This window comes from Sciurus vulgaris (assembly GCF_902686455.1).
Source record: "Sciurus vulgaris genome assembly, chromosome: 6".
Classification (NCBI taxonomy): domain Eukaryota; kingdom Metazoa; phylum Chordata; class Mammalia; order Rodentia; family Sciuridae; genus Sciurus; species Sciurus vulgaris.
Genome location: NC_136466.1, coordinates 76,138,788 through 76,155,192, shown reverse-complemented (window position 1 = coordinate 76,155,192; position 16,405 = coordinate 76,138,788). Strand labels below are relative to the sequence as shown.

The 16,405-nt window shown below is 35.0% G+C and overlaps 1 protein-coding gene across 2 annotated transcripts in view; it reads right to left on the bottom strand.

The window, feature by feature from the left end:
* The window catches only part of TMEM232 (transmembrane protein 232), a 326,537-nt gene that overhangs the window by 154,284 nt on the left and 155,848 nt on the right, over positions 1-16,405 (bottom strand). For both annotated transcript variants that reach the window (XM_079143528.1, XM_079143529.1), the window contains exon 13: positions 15,500-15,678. In XM_079143528.1, coding sequence (XP_078999654.1) covers positions 15,500-15,678 — 179 coding nt within the window. The remainder of the gene's footprint in view (positions 1-15,499; positions 15,679-16,405) is intronic.

The window sequence follows — 16,405 nt, the reverse complement described above, 5'->3', positions numbered from 1 at the left end:
GAAAATATCCAACATAGCTATCAAGAGTAAAACTGATAAATGATATATTAATATACTAAAATGCTATCAGCAATTAAAATCGCTACACACAATATTGACAAATCTAACGTAAGATCAATTGAGAGAAGTCAGACAAATACTATATAATGCATGAGTTCATTTAATTAAGCAAATCTTATCAATCAATAAGATATTAGTTTTGGGAGAAGGTCACATTGATTAGAAGGAGGTTTAACTAGAATATACATATATCTTCAAAATATTTTCATTAAATATTCACTTTTTATATGTTCATTCTTGATGACTCAGAGTTATCCATATTCAGTTTGTGTAACCTTCTTCTTATGTGTTTTATTTCAATAAAATTAGGAATACACATGAGGAAAAAATGTGGAAGAGATACAGTGTAGCATGTTGTATTGTCAAAAAAGTATGAAAGTGCTCCTAAAAGTGGGGAAAAAAAAGAAAAAGATAAAAACTGAAGAACAAAACCCAAAACACAATAACTGGCGATGTGTAAAAAGTAGCCAAGAATAAACTGTAAAAGCTCTCCAGGGTCACAGGCAGAACAATTTGAACAACAATAAACAGCATTGGATAACCATTTAAAGACAAAATGTCTATCTAGAGTATATACACACCAATCATTATAACAGACAACATGAATATAATAGGCAAGAGAAAAATGTTAAAAATTTTTTGAATTGCCAATTAAGAAAGGAGGAAATCCAAATGATGAATAAAAGATAAAATACTCAACTATATTTGTAGTAATAAGAAAATGCAAATTTAAAGCACAAGTTCTTCTTCTTTTGTGCCAATGAGATTTGACTGTCCAGCAATCTATGCAGAAGTCAGTTCTATGCCAGGTGAGATCTGCGCTGCCAGCACCAATGAAAACAATTTCATCTCTTCAAATTTTCTCATATTTTCATAGCTGGTTGTAATTCCAACTTTAAATATTCATTTGTGTGTGTGTGTGTGTGTGTGTGTGTGCGCGCGTGTATTCTTACCATTTCATTAAAAAATTGTAAAATTTGCAGAACACTATATGCACTATAACAAAATAAAATAGAAATGAACAACATGGAAGAAAAAAGAAAAGGAGGTAAAATGAAGTCAGAAGCAAAGTTAGTACACCAAACTTAGGTAGTAAGAAATGTTAGCAATTCTTGTAATCTACTTGTAACGCTCATTAATATTCATATTTTGTATTTTATAGATTTTGTTAAAATCATTCAAGAATCCCATACAGGAGAAAAAAATCACTGGGCAAAATGTCTAAAAGCACTGACCATAGAATTATCATATATCGATTTGAATTTAAGTCATAGTGCTAGCTAGTTATGTATCCCAGGCAAGTTACTTCAGCTTGCAGAATACATAACAGTCTTCATCTAAATATTTAATTTACACATTTATAAAATCAAGATAATATATGTATGCTTATGAGAATTAAATAGTTAATGCATATAAAATCCTTAACATTTAGCACACAGTAAATGCTTAAATCTTAGCTATTATTATTAGTGCCTTTTAAAAATGATAAAAATGAAAGAAAAAAATTCATATTGAACAATGTATGAGGCTAAAAATCCAATTTATGCAGCTCTCAAACATAAAATTCTTACTGTTGAAAACAATTACCCCAAAACTCAGAGACTTAGAACAACCATTAGTTTCCCCCAACATTCCGCAGGCAGCAGTTTGAGCTGGGCACAGCAGAATAGATCTCTTCTCACTGGGCTCATTCAGTGAGGAGGGGACTTGGGTTAGTTAGGCTGGCTTTTCCTGGTTCCATGGTTTTCCTCATCTTCCAACTGGATCATGGGCTTTTTTGACAGGGCAATTACAGGGTTCCAAGAGAACAAGAGACAGCAGACCTCAATGCATAAGTATGTTTAAAATCTCTGCTTGTGTAAGATTTACTAGTGTCATATTATCCAAACAAGCTGCATGGTCAACTCAAGAATTGGAATGTGGACAAAATGATGTAAGATAGAGGGAGTCTTGAATAAACTGGGGAGGACTACTCTAAAAATATATCATATATTCCAAACAAGTCATTCATTACTGTACAGGAGTTTCATCCAACATTAAGAACCAAACAATTAAAATTCAAGTATATCCAATAATTTTCCACAAAACTAATTCTTCCAACTTAGGATTTCTATTTCTAAGAAACCACCTAAATCACCACATTACATTGGTAATTGAAACATATCTTTCAAGTGTATCGCCCTCTACTGCTCAATCTCAGGGAAGTCAACTAGGCAAGTCCACTGCTATGTCTGATTGACAACTTTGTTTTATAGTGTTCTCACTTCTACTTGGCTCAGGACATGTACTTATCTGAGAGATGTTCTCTTTGAGCATGTCACCTTTCTTCATTGACTCATAATTTAAGTTTTTGGAACACATGCTATTTGAAGATGATAATTAACTTTTTGCTAATATAAGAAAAATTTAGTGACTAAACATCTATCTGAACTTCTTTTGCTTGCCATGAATTTTGATGGGCCTAGTCATATATGCAATGTTCCAGCCATATATATAGTTATTCTTTATTTTTGGAGAATGTGTCATCTACATGGAAACTAAAAACTGTAAAAGTCACTTTTTTGTCTTTTTTTTTTTCCCTCTTACATAGAATTAAGCGAGGTTGAATTGATTTAGTAAGTACTCAATAAAGAGATGATTATTTCATATTTTTTACAATTTAGGTGAAAACTTTTCATGTAACTTTCATTTTACTCCAAATGTAGTGTCTTATATTAAGAGAATTCAAAATAAGTCAAATAGTACTTCAAAGTCACCAGTTGGATACTGTACCATTTACATTTTGAATCATATACTTTATTGTTTAGTAATCCAATGACTCTAATTCTAGCTGACTTTTATATAAGATAGGTCTAGAGTGAATTGTCTCTTAGTCTATCTAATGCAAATTAAGCTTATTTCTTATGTATTAAATATGTATTAGGCCTAAATTAATATAACTGCTCTTAGAAATTTCTAATTTAGATTTTTCTCTGAGGAAAACTTGTCTCTGCCACCCATTTACTATTTAAAATGAATGAAAACATTTTTAAAAAGTCTTCTTATTAAGCACTGAAAACTAATTAGCACACATAGTGGTTATGCTTTTGTTTATTCTTTTATTCTCAATGCTTACTGCTTGAGTAATGAGCTCTTTGCCTGCATCTAATATCTAAAATATATTTGCTATGTCTGATTGACTTTTGAATTTCAAATGTAATTATCTATAGATATTTACTAAAATCTTGAAGAATGAAGAACATCTTATGCCAAACGATTGGCCCAGAAAACAGACATATAAATAGAACTCTAATTATAGAAATAACAAATTTGAGTTGGTTTGTTGAGGTATAGTATAATCCATTTTTGGTATGAGATGGCATAAAAAACAGATGTAATCAGAGAATAATATCAATAATTGAAAAAATCATAGAAACAAACTAAAAAATAAAATAGGGATGTGGGAGACAAATACATGCCATTCTCTTTTTCCATTAGAAATTGGTCAAAAATTTGACTCTTGTTATTTTAAGCTCCAAGAAACATTTATATAAAATCAGTAAGGTTCAGAGAGTACATGAAACTAAGGAGAATTTATTTCCTTAACTCTAGAAAAGGGGATATTTGGTGATACAGTGGCCATCATAACAATAGGTCTAATCATTTCCTTTTTCTGTTTCTTTCTGAGTTCTCAATCCAAAAGGAAAGCTAAAAACTGAAACCCGGTTACATAAAAGAAAGTCCATTACATTAAATAAAAACACTGGTTCAAGTGAGCATCCCTCTGATTGTCAAATTTGTTCCAAGGGAAAAAAATCAGAATATTGAGAGAAAATGATGAGTTGATTTTAGATAGTCCTCCTTAAAAAGAGTATTATTTCAAATCATGATCAAATAGTAAAGAATTTAAGGTTTCCTTTTCTACTAAGACTCTAGAGTATAGATTATCTTCATTGTCATCCACAGGCTTTGAGAACACATTGGCAGAATGAATTAATCAACTGCCCTTTCTACCCATTAACATTAATTGTACCCTGCTAACATTAATTATGAATGGAAAATAGATCATTAAGAATATTAAGAAAATTGAATCTGTGAAAGCTAGAAAGAACTGAAAATCTCAATGACAGAGAAAAAGGATACTTAACATGACAACAAAATTATCCTGCCTCAAATGAAGACACAAAGAAGAAAAATTGGGGGGATATGAAAAATTATGGAATGAAACAGACATCATTACCCTATCTACATGTATGATTACATGAATGGTGTGAATCTACATTGTGTACAACCATAGAATCGAAATGTACCCATTTGTGTTCAATGAAACAAAATGCAGTCTGTAAAAAATTTTAAAAATAAATAAAGAAAGAAAAAGAAAAATATAGATTCATTTAATAAAAATGGGTTGAGGAGTCCAAAATGCAGGAGAGAAGATTAGGAGTCTGTATAAAGTTGTAAAATAGGGCTACATTCTAAAGCTTGTCATACAAATCTTTCCCTTTTGTGTGTGAATAAACATCTCAGTATATCTAAAAAAAAGAAGAAAAATTATGTAATTTTAAAATATCGTAGGATGCCATAAAGCATCACGAAGTCATATTTGCACTTTAGGAAGAAAATGTATGTTGTCATTCAATCAGAACTAGAAAAACCAAGAAATTGTAAAATACGTTTTTAACTTTGAGGAGGACTTTGATGTGGGTGAGTCCAGATTTGCATCTTGCCTAATGCTGACTAGGAGAACTTCTAAGTTAGATAACTAAATAATTTATTATATAAATTGAGATAATTTTGAAAGTCAATCCATGGCTAAGAAGAAAATTATGTAAGACCCAGGTTAAACTGAGCAATTTGAGGCTTGGTCAGCATACTTAAATCTCCAAGTTCAGAAAAAAAAAAAATCACTTCCCATAAACCATCTCTTCTCTTTAAACTTTAGACAGTGCTAAGATCTGACCCTACAGAGATCCATATAGCTAGCCATTCCCATTGCCTAAGATAAAAGCTGAAGGACCATGAGACTTTTTACACATAGCATTCAGCCATTTTTAAATCTAAAACTAAGAATAATTGAGTACTAAAAAAACATACTAATACCAATCAAGTTTTTCCTCATCTATTTTGAAAACAGATAAATAAAGCTATTTGTGAGATTCCCAAAACATGCCTACGCCCCAATGTTGTCAACTTTTCTCAAGCCTGTTGTTTTACGCTTTCACAACAACTCGAAGACTGTTCAGTTAGCAAAAACAGACAGAAACCATTACAAAAGAGGATTTCATCAATTTCTCTGGAGTCTAGTTAATCTTTACTACCTCAAAATATTTTTCAGCGATATCTTTAATTTCTTCATCTGAAAATACCAACATATACTGTTGAATTTTTTTGTTTGTCAAAATTTTCCTTCTACAATAGTTCCATTATAGCAGCTTAATAATAAATCCTATTTTTAGAAATATATAGAAGTAAAATACTTCAGAGTATAATGACTTTTATCTCAGTGTCTTTTCATTTCTTTTTTTTATTGTAAACAAATGGTGTACAACTTGTTTCTCTGTACATGAAGTAGAGGCATACCATTTGTGTAATCTACATTTACATAGGGTAATGGTGTTTGTTTCATTCTGCTATTATTTTTCCTTCCCCCCACACCTCCTACCCTTCTTTTCCCTCTATAACATTCCCTTCTTCCGCCATTCTTGCCTCCCTCACACACCCCCATTATGTATCATCATTCTCTTATCAGCGAGATCATTCTTCCTTTGGTTTTTTGAGATTAGCTTATTTCACTTAGCATGATATTCTCCAACTCCATCCATTTGCCTGCAAATGCCACAATTTCATTATTTTTATGGCTGAGTAGTATTCCATTGTATATATATATATATATACCACAGTTTATTTATCCATTCATCAGTTGAAGGGCATCTAGGTTGGTTCCATAATCTGGATATTGTGAAATGAGCAGCTATGAACATTGAAGTGACTGCATCACAGTAGTATGCTGATTTTAAGTCCTTTGGATATAGGCCAAGGAGTGGGATAACTGGGTCAAATAGTGGTTCCAGGCCAAGTTTTCTAAGGAATCCCCACACTGCTTTGCAGAGTGGCTGCACTAATTTCCAAACCCACCAGCAATGTATGAGTATATCTTTTACCCCAAATCCTTATCAACATTGATATTTGCTTATATTCTTCATAATTGCCATTCTAATTGAGGTGATAACAAATCTTAGGGTAGTTTTGATTTGCTTTTCTCTTATTACTTGAGATGTTGAACATCTTTTCATATATCTGTTGATTGCTTATAGATCTTCTTCTGTGAAGTGTCTGTTATTTCCTTACCCCATTTGTTGATTGGGTTATTTTATTATTGGAGTAGTTTTTTGAGTTTGTTGTATATTCTGGAAATTAGTGCTCTATCTGAAGTATGAGTGGCAAAATATTTCTTCCACTCTGTAGGCTCTCTCATCACATTGTTGATAATATCCTTTGCTGAGAGAAAGCTTTTTAGTTTGAATATATCCCAGTTAATGATTCTTGCTTTTATTTTTTGTGCTATGGGAGTCATGTTAAGGAAGTCTGATCCTAAGCTGACAAGTTGAAGATTTGGACTTACTTTTTCTTCTCTAAGGTGCAGCGTCTCTAGTCTGTTTCCAAGGTTCTTGATCCATTGTGAGTTGAGTTTTGTCCTGGGTGAGAGATAGGGGTTTAGTTTCATTCTGCTACATATGGATTTCCAGTTTTCCCAGCACCATTTGTTGAAGAAGCTATCTTTCGTCAATTGCGTGTTTTGGGCATCTTTGTCAAGTATGAGAAAATTGCATTTATTTGTGTTTGTGTCTGTGTCCTCTATTCTGTACCATTGATCTACCAGTCTGTTTTGGTGCCAACACCATGCCGCTTTTGTTACTATAGCTTTATAGTATAGTTGAAGTTCTTGTATTGCTATACCCCCTGCTTCACTCTTCCTGCTAAGGATTTCTTTAGCTATTCTGGGTTTCTTATTCTTCCAGATGAATTTCATAGTTGCTTGCTCTATTTCTGTGAGGTACATCATTGAGATTTTAATTAGAATTGCATTGAATCTGTATAGCACTTTAGGTAGTATGGTCATTTTGACAATATTAATTCTGCCTATCCAAGACCATGGGAGATCTGTCCATCTTCTAAGGTTTTCTTTAATTTCTTTCTTTAATGTTCTGTAGTTCTCATTGTAGAGAAGTTTCACCTCTTTGGTTAGATTAATTCTCAAGTATTTTATTTTTTTCGAGGCTATTGTGAATGGGGTAGGTTTCCTAACTTCTCTTTCTGAGTATTCATCATTTATGAATAAAAATGCATTAAATTTATGAGCATTGTTATTATATCCTGCTACTTTACTGAATTCACTTATGAGTTTTAAAAGCTTTCTGGTGGAATTTCCTGGATCCTCTAAATATATAATCATGTCATCAGCAAATAGGGATAGTTTGAGTTCTTCTTTTCCTATTCGTATCCCTTTAATTTACTGGGTCTGTCTGATTGCTCTGGCTAGAGTTTCAAGGACAATGTTGAACAGACATGATGAAAGAGGGCATCCTTGCCTTGTTCCAGTTAGGGGGAATGCTTTCAGTTTTTCACCATTTAGAATGATATTGGCCATGGGCTTAGCATAGATGCCTTTACAATGTTAAGGAATGTTCCCACTATCTCTATCTCTATTTTTTCTAGTGTTTTGAGCATGAAGTGGTGCTGTATTTTATCAAATGCTTTTTCTGCATCTATCGAAATAATCATGTGATTCTTGACTTTAAGTCTGTGGACACGGTGAATTACATTTATTGATTTCCGAATGTTGAACCAACCTTGCATCCCTGGGATAAAACACACTTGATCATGGTGCACTATCTTTTTAATATATTTTTGTATGCGATTTGCTAAAATTTTGTTGAGAATCTTTGCATCAATGTTCATTAAGTATATTGGTCTGAAATTTTCTTTCCTCGATGTGTCTCTGTCTGGTTTAGGTATCAGGGTGATATTGGCTTCATAGAATGAGTTTAAGAGGATTCCCTCCTCTTCTATCATGGAATACTTTGAGGAGTATTTGAATGAGCTCCTCTTTAAATGTTTTGTAGAACTTGGCTGAGAACGCATCTGATCCCAGACATTTCTTTATTGGTAGGCTTTTTAATGACTTCTTCTCTTTCATTACTTGAAATTGATCTATTTAAATTGTGTTTGTCCTCCTGGTTCAGTTTAGGTAATTCATATGCCTCTAGAAACCTATTGATGTCTTCGAGATTTTCTATTTTGTTGGAGTATAGATTTTCAAAGTAGTTTCTGATTGTGTTTTGTATTTCAATCATGTCTGTTGTGATATTTCCTTGTTCATTCTGAATTTTAGTAATTTGAGTTTTCTCTCGTCTTCTCTTTGTTAGTGTGGCTAAGGGTTTATCAATTTTATTTATTTTGTCAATTTTTTTTATTGTTCTTTTGTTTCAATTTCATTGATTTCAGCTCTGATTTTAACTATTTCCTGTCTTCTACTACTTTTGGTGTTGCTCTGTTCTTCTTTTTCTAGGGCTTTGTGCAGTAGAGTTAGGTCATTTATTTGTTGATTTTTTCTTCTTTTATTGAATGTGCTCCATGAAATAAATTTTCCTCTAAGTACTGGTTTCATACTGTCCCAGAGATTTTTATATGATATATCTTTGTTCTTATTTACCTCTAAGAATTTTTTTTATTTCTCCCTGCTGTCTTCTGTTATCCATTCATCATTCAATAGCATATTATTTAATCTCCAGGTGTTGGAGTAGTTTCTGTTTTTTATTGTGTCAAATATTTCTAATTTCAATCCATTATAATCTGATAGAATACAAGGTAGTATCTCTATCTTCTTATATTTGTAAACAATGGCTTTGTGGCATAATATATGGTCTATTTTAAAGAAGGATCCATGTGCTGCTGAGAAGAAAGTGTATTTGCTCTTTGATGGATGATATATTCTATATATGTCCATTAAGTCTAAATTATTGATTGTGCTGTTGAGATCTATGGTTTCTTTGTTCAATTTTTGTTTGGAAGATCTGTCCAGTGGGGAGAGAGGTATGTTAAAAGCACCTAGTATTATTGTGTTGTGGTATATTTGATTCCTGGAATTGAGAAGGATTTGTTTGACGTACATGGATGGGCCACTCTTTGGGGCATAGATATTTATGATTGTTATGTCTTGCTGATTTATGCTTCCCTTAAGCAGTATCTTTATCCCTTCTGACTAGTTTTGGCTTGAGATCCACATTATCTGATTTGAGGATGGATATTCCGGCTTTTTTGCTGAGTCCATGTGCATGGTATGTTTTTTCCCATCCTTTCACCTTTAGTGTGTGGGTGTCTCTTTCTATGAGATGAGTTTCTTGCAGGCAGCATATTGTTGGATCTTTCTTTTTAATCCAATCTTCCAACCTATGTCTTTTGATTGATGAGTTCAGGCCATTAACATTCAGGGTTATTATTGAGATATGATTTGTATTCCTGGTCATTTGGCTCATTTTTGTTTTTTTTGACACGACTTGGTTTCTCCTTTATTTGGCTATTCCTTTAGGGTAGTTTCTCCCTTTGCTGATTTACATCATTGTTTTTCATCTCTTCCTCATGAAATATTTTGCTGAGAATGTTCTCCAGTGCCCTCTTTCTTTTTGTAAATTCTTTTAGCTTTTATTTTTCATGGAAGAATTTTATTTCATCGTCAAATATGATGGTAAGTTTTGCTGGGTATATGATTCTTGGTTGGCATCTGTTTTCTTTCAGAGCTTGAAAAATGTTGTTCCAGGCCCTTCTAGCTTTTAGGGTCTGGGTTGAAAAATCTGCTGATATCCATATTGGTTTCCTCCTGAATATAATTTGATTTTTTTCTCTTGCAACCTTTAAAATTCTGTCTTTATTTTGTAGGTGAGGTTATTTCATTATAATGTGCTTGTTGTAGGTCTGTTGTAATTTTGTATATTGGAGTCCTATAAGCCTTTTGTATTTGATTTTCCATTTCATTCTTCAGATTTGGGAAATTTCTGATATTATTTCATTGAATACATTGTTCATTCCTTTGGTTTGTATCTCTGTGCTTTCCTCAATCCCAATAATTCTTAAATTTGGCCTTCTCATGATATCCCATAGTTCTTGTAGATTCTGTTCTTGATTTCTTACCCTCTTCTCTGTTTGGTCAACTTTGTTTCTAAGATTAAATATTTTTCTTCAATGTCTGAGGTTCTGTGTTCCAGGTGTTCTATCCTATTGGTTATGCTTTCTATGGAGTTTTCAATTTGGTTTATTGTTTCCTTCATTTCAAGGATTTCTGTTTGTTTGTTTGTTTGTTTGTTTGTGTGTTTTTTCAGTATCTCTACCTCTTTATTGAAATGATCTTTTTCTTCCCGCATTTGCTCTTTTAACTGTTGATTGGTATGATCATTCAAAGCCTGCATTTACTCTTTCATCTCATTGTTTGCTTCTCTGATCATTTTAATTATGTACAGTCTGAACTCCCTTTCTGACATTTTTCTGCCATGCTGTCATTGGATATTATTGATGTAGCATCTAGGTTTGTTTGGGACATTTTCTTCCCTTGTTTTCTCATATTGCTCAGGTATCTACCCCTGGAGTAGTGAAACTCCACTGACTTATAGTGTCCCTGTAGATTTCTAATAACTCACCTCCTAGCCTTCAGTAGCCTGAAGTCTTGGAGGAACTTGATAATGCAGTGCTCCATAAGGAAGCTGCCCCTCTAGGGGTGGTAGCCTTCAGGTGGGGTATATTTCCTGCTAATGGGCAAAGGCGCCTCCACTTGTTGACCAATGGTCAGTCAAAGGGGGACTAGACTGCAGGCTGGAGCATGGCTGGTCTGGGCCTGTATCTCTAGTTCTACTGCCTTGGTGGGAAAGCCTTACCTGGCAGGGAAGACTCACCCAGTGGGGAAGTCTCCCTGGGCAGATTTCCTTCAAGAAGTTCCCTTCATTCCAGAACTACTGCCTGGGCTAGGCAGCTCTCCTCTGTGAAGCTCTCAGGGGTCAGGAACTAACAACTGAGCTAGGGATCCTGCCCTGCCGGGACTCTGTCTCTGAGCAGCCCTCCTCTGCGACGTTCCCTAGGGACCTGACCTACCGCCTGGGCCAGCCCTCCTCTGAGAAGCTGCATGCGGTTCGGTTCTGCCATCTAGGCCTGGGACCCTCACTCTGTGCCAAAGCCTCTCGTTGGGTGGCCCTCCTCTATAATGCTCCCTGTTGTCTGGGTTCATGGCTCCAGTTAGGGAGTCTCTCTGGGCACTGTACTCCATAAAGTTCCCTGCATTCAGGGACTACTTCCCCGTCTGGGGAGCCTCGCCAAGTGGGAGAGTCACCTGTGGGCTCTGGGTTGGTCTTGAGTCTCTCAATACCTTCTCTTCTTGAATCCTGAGTCCTGTCAAAGGGCCTTCCGTCTCCTGTAGGTGTCTCAGGAAGGGAGCTGCCCTTCCAATGATGATGGCCATGCACTCAGGAATAATTCAAAATGCCCGCACCAGCCTCCAAAGAAGCTGGGGAGCCCCAGCGAGGGTGTGCTGAGTCAGCACAGAGGCAAGTGCAGTGTCCCTTAGCAGTAGGGTGTCAGGCAGGCTCAGCAATGGCATCCAACCTTGATGTGGGGGTCGGGTGGGCTGCTCTTTTTATTTCTTTAGAAAAAACTTAAAGTGCTTTATAATGTTGACTTAATCATCACAGGTCTAGTACTATATACTATTATTAAGTTTTATTTTCAGAGAGTGAAACTGAGTCACAAAGATGCCCAAGGTTCCCTGCTACTGTGGTAGATCTGCCATGTGCACCCAGGTGACCTACCACTGGTTGTGTGTTCTCCATCAAGTATCTGCCTCCTGGGTTACCTTCAGTAACTAACTTTGTCTTTGATTACTATATTTCACTGCATAATCTTCACCACTGCATTAACATATATTTACTAGTATACCATTCATTCCAATCTTGCCCCAAAGGCAGTTTAGTAATAAATGACTTTTTTAAAATACTGGCACTTTTTTAAAAAAAGTTTCACTTAATTGTCACACCCCACATTTTTGCAAAAAAAAAAAAAAAAATGACAAAAAGTGTGATGATTTTGCAATGAAATATTATAGCATTAGTGCCCCTGAGCACCCTTTGCAAAAATAAGAAAACTAAGATTGAGACAGATAATTTGTCCAGGTCCAAAGTGACTATGTTAAGTTGGAATTTAAATTCCATTATTTTGTCTCTGTCCCTGAATGCTTTACTAGTCTAATCTAGTACTATGGTGTGGCAAACACAGTCACATTTTTCTGTTACTGGCCAGCATAATTCAATTATTTTTCACATATAAAGGCAGAGACTAGCTCATCAAGAACAATGGTAAATTACAGTGATAATAATAAATACTTTAATATTGCTTTTCATCAATCAATTTTCTTAGAAAACCATTCATTGCAACAATATTTGAAATATATTAATTAGCATGTAGTTGTACAATGATATTTTATAATTATTTTACAATTACTTTCTGTTATATTCCCTTTACTCCTGTGAATTTTAACTGATAAACGTTTATTTATCTTTTTCTATTATTTCACCTACTATACAAACAGATTGTATTTTTTTTAATGTTTAGTGTATTATTGCTTTATCTTTCTTGATATCTCCCACTTTTTTTTGTTGTTTTTTTTGGACACTCTAACCATTTCCAGAGGCCCATCTTCTGTCTTCCTGTAGCCCATCTTACCTCTTCCTAGGCATCCTTACTCTTTCCTTTCTCTCTTTTATTACTCAAAGCCTGCATACAGTGGCCTTCCTGATCTCTTAACACAGCAAATTAATTCTTGCCTCAGAGCTTCTGCAGTCCTCTCTGCAGAATTATTTACTGTTTGGTCTTTTGTTTTTTGTTTTTTTTTTTTTTTTTTTTTGGCTATTTCCCTCTCACTGTGTAATTGTTGCAAATGCTGTCATCTTGGAGAGTCTTCCCTGAGGCCACGTCATCCACCCCCCACCTCATCATATTCCAGTGGTTTTGCTCTATTTTATTTTCTTTATTTTCTTTATAGTAGCTATCATCATTTGATAATTATATTTTAATTTGTTGAGTTACATTTTAAGTGTAAGTTACCCCAAACCCAACTCTGTTATAATTAAGAGTATATATATTTGCTCTTTTTTGGGGGAAGGGGAGTTACCAGGGATTGAACTCAGGGGTACTTGACCACTGAGCCACATTCCCAGCCCTATTTTGTTTTTTATTTAGAGACAGGGTCCCACGGAATTCTTAGCACATTGCTTTTGCTGAGGCTGGCTTCAAACTTGCAATCCTACTGCCTCAGCCTCCAGAGCCGCTGGGATTATAGGCATAAGCCTAAAACAATGGCTAATGCTTAAAAATAGGTTGTCATTTCTCCTTGTTATTAATATTATTTATCAAGGCATGTTTTAATGTCCAAGTTTTACTGATTTTAATAATTATCTTTATTTTTAATATACTTTTGTTATTAATTTTTAAATATTAAATTTAATCATTAAAGATGATCAATATCTTTTAATGTTTAAAATAAACTGACTTGTAATTATTAGTTAAATATATAAAATGAACATCAACTAAGGGTATCAGCATATAGCATTGAAAGAAACTACTGCTTAGGGGCAAGGGAGGTATGGAAAAGTTTGATCAATGGGTAATAGTTATATAGGAGCAAGGAGTATCGCAATACCAGATCTTCAACTCTATTACAAAGCAATAGTAACAAAAATGGGATGGTATTGGTACCAAAATAGACAGGTAGATCAATGGTACAGAATAGAGGACATGGACACAAACCCAAATAAATACAATTTTCTCATACTAGACAAAGGGGCCAAAAATATGCAATGGAGAAAAGATAGCCTCTTCAACAAATGGTGCTGGGAAAACTGGAAATCCATATGCAACAGAATGAAACTAAACCCCTATCTCTCACCCTGCACAAAACTCAACCCAAAATGGATCAAGGATCTCGGAATCAGACCAGAGACCCTGCATCTTATAGAAGAAAAAGTAGGTCTAAACCTTCAACTTGTTGGCTTAGGATCAGACTTCCTTAACAGAACTCCCATAGCCCAAGAAATAAAAGCAAGAATCAACAACTGGGATAGATTCAAACTAAAAAGCTTTCTCTCATCAAAGGAAACTATCAGTAATGTGAAGAGAGAGCCTACAGAGTGGGAGAATATCTTTGCCACTCATACTTCAGATAGAGCGCTAATTTCCAGAATCTATAAAGAACTCGAAAAACTCGACACCAAGAATACAAATAATCCAATCAACAAATGGGCTAAGGAAATGAACAGACACTTCACAGAAGATGTACAAGCAATCAACAGATATATGAAAAAATGTTCAACATCTCTAGTAATAAGAGAAATGCAAATCAAAACTACCCTAAGATTTTATCTCACCCCAATTAGAACTGTGATTATCAAGAACACAAGCAACAATAGGTGTTGGCGAGGATGTGGGGAAAAAGGTACAGTCATCTATTGCTGGTGGGGTTGCAAATTAGTGCAGCCACTCTGGAAAGCAGTATGGAGATTCATCAGAAAGCTTGGAATGGACCCACCATTTGACCCAGCTATCCCACTCCTTGGCCTATACCCAAAGGACTTAAAATCAGCATACTACAGAGATACAGCCACATCAATGTTCATAGCTGCTCAATTCACTATAGCCAGATTGTGGAACCAACCTAGATGCCCTTCAGTTGATGAATGGATAAAGAAACTGTGGCATATATATATACAATGGAATACTACTCTGCCATGAAGAAGGATAAAATTATGGCATTTGCAGGCAAATGGATGAAATTGGAGAATATCATGCTAAGTGAGATAAGCCAATCTCAAAAAACTAAAGGACGAATGATCTCGCTGATAAGCGGATGAGGATATATAATGGGGGGTAGGAGGGGTTAGCGTTAGGGTTAGGGTTAGGTTTAGGGTTAGGGATAAGGAGAGTGGTAAGAATGGAGGAAGGAAGGACTTTATAGAGGGAAAAGAGGGGTGGGAGGGGTGTGGGGGTAGGGAAAAAATAACAGAATGAATCAAACAACATTGCCCTATGTAAATTTATGATTTTTAATTAAAATTAAAAAAAATTAGAAGGGCTAGGGATGTGGTCTCAGTAGTTAAGTGCCCCTGAATTCAATCTTTAGTACCAAAACAAACTAACAAATGAAAAACCACATTATTTGACTATGTATTTTGTTATTTGTTTCTTCAGAAAAATATAGTCTATAAAATTGTAAAAAAAATAGAGGGCAATATTAAATTTTAGAAATAGCATTTTCCACTCTGAATCGACAATACCCACTGAACGTGGACATCCCTCTTTTCACAGAGAATTGACCAACAAGGTAACTGAAGATAGAAGCACCAATTTCCTAAGCAGTGTTTTATCTTACCTGGGCTATGTTTATTGCATTTTGGATTCGCTCATCTTTCTCGTAATCCTTTGTTATTTGTAATGTTTTCCATATCATGTTTCTAAATCCATTTTGCTCCTCATCATCCCGAAGCTCCCACAACATTTTCACCATGTTATACACTAAACCATAATATCCAACAAAGACCACTTGATCACCTGTTGAAACAGAAACATTCTTTGGAAATTTTTGTTTTATTTCCCTTACTGGAGTATGATTATATGGGAAAAAAAAGAAACCCAATTTTACCAAAATTCATAATAATAATATAAAGTCTGAAATTATAAGCTTTGGAAACTTTTGACCCTTCATTGTTTTTGTTTTGTTTTGTTTTGTTTTGTTTTTAGTGCAGAAACTAGCATTCACTTTATTATTTTTTTTGACAGTTTTCTCTTTTATTAAAAAGAGATCTTCAACAGGGCTGCTTCTCCTTGTCTCTGGACTTGGAAGGGCAACAATGGGATGCCTGGATGTGCTGTGGCCACCTTGTGATCAATATGCTAAGGAGGCATAACAGAAAATCAGAAAAAAGCGCTGTTCATGGTGACACCTGCCACCAGCTTAATGAGCCTTGGAACTGCTCTCCCTCTTGAGTTCTTAGAGTGGGGGGATAATAAATGTCCTTGTTTTTCAGTTCTTTTGAGTTGGGTTTTCTTTCCTGGCAATCGAAACCTTCTTAGCAGATACAGACAGGGCGATCCAAGATGGTCCACCATTAAGGGAGGTCCAGGTTCTCTGAGAGGGGTAGGGTGGGGAAACCGAGTCTTGGAGTCAGATGGCTACATGTTGGAGCACCGGCTTTGTTGTCCCACAGTGTAACAAGTCCTGGGCCAGTCACTTAACCTCTCTGAGTTGAAGTTTCCTTGGCTCAGAATGAGTATTGAG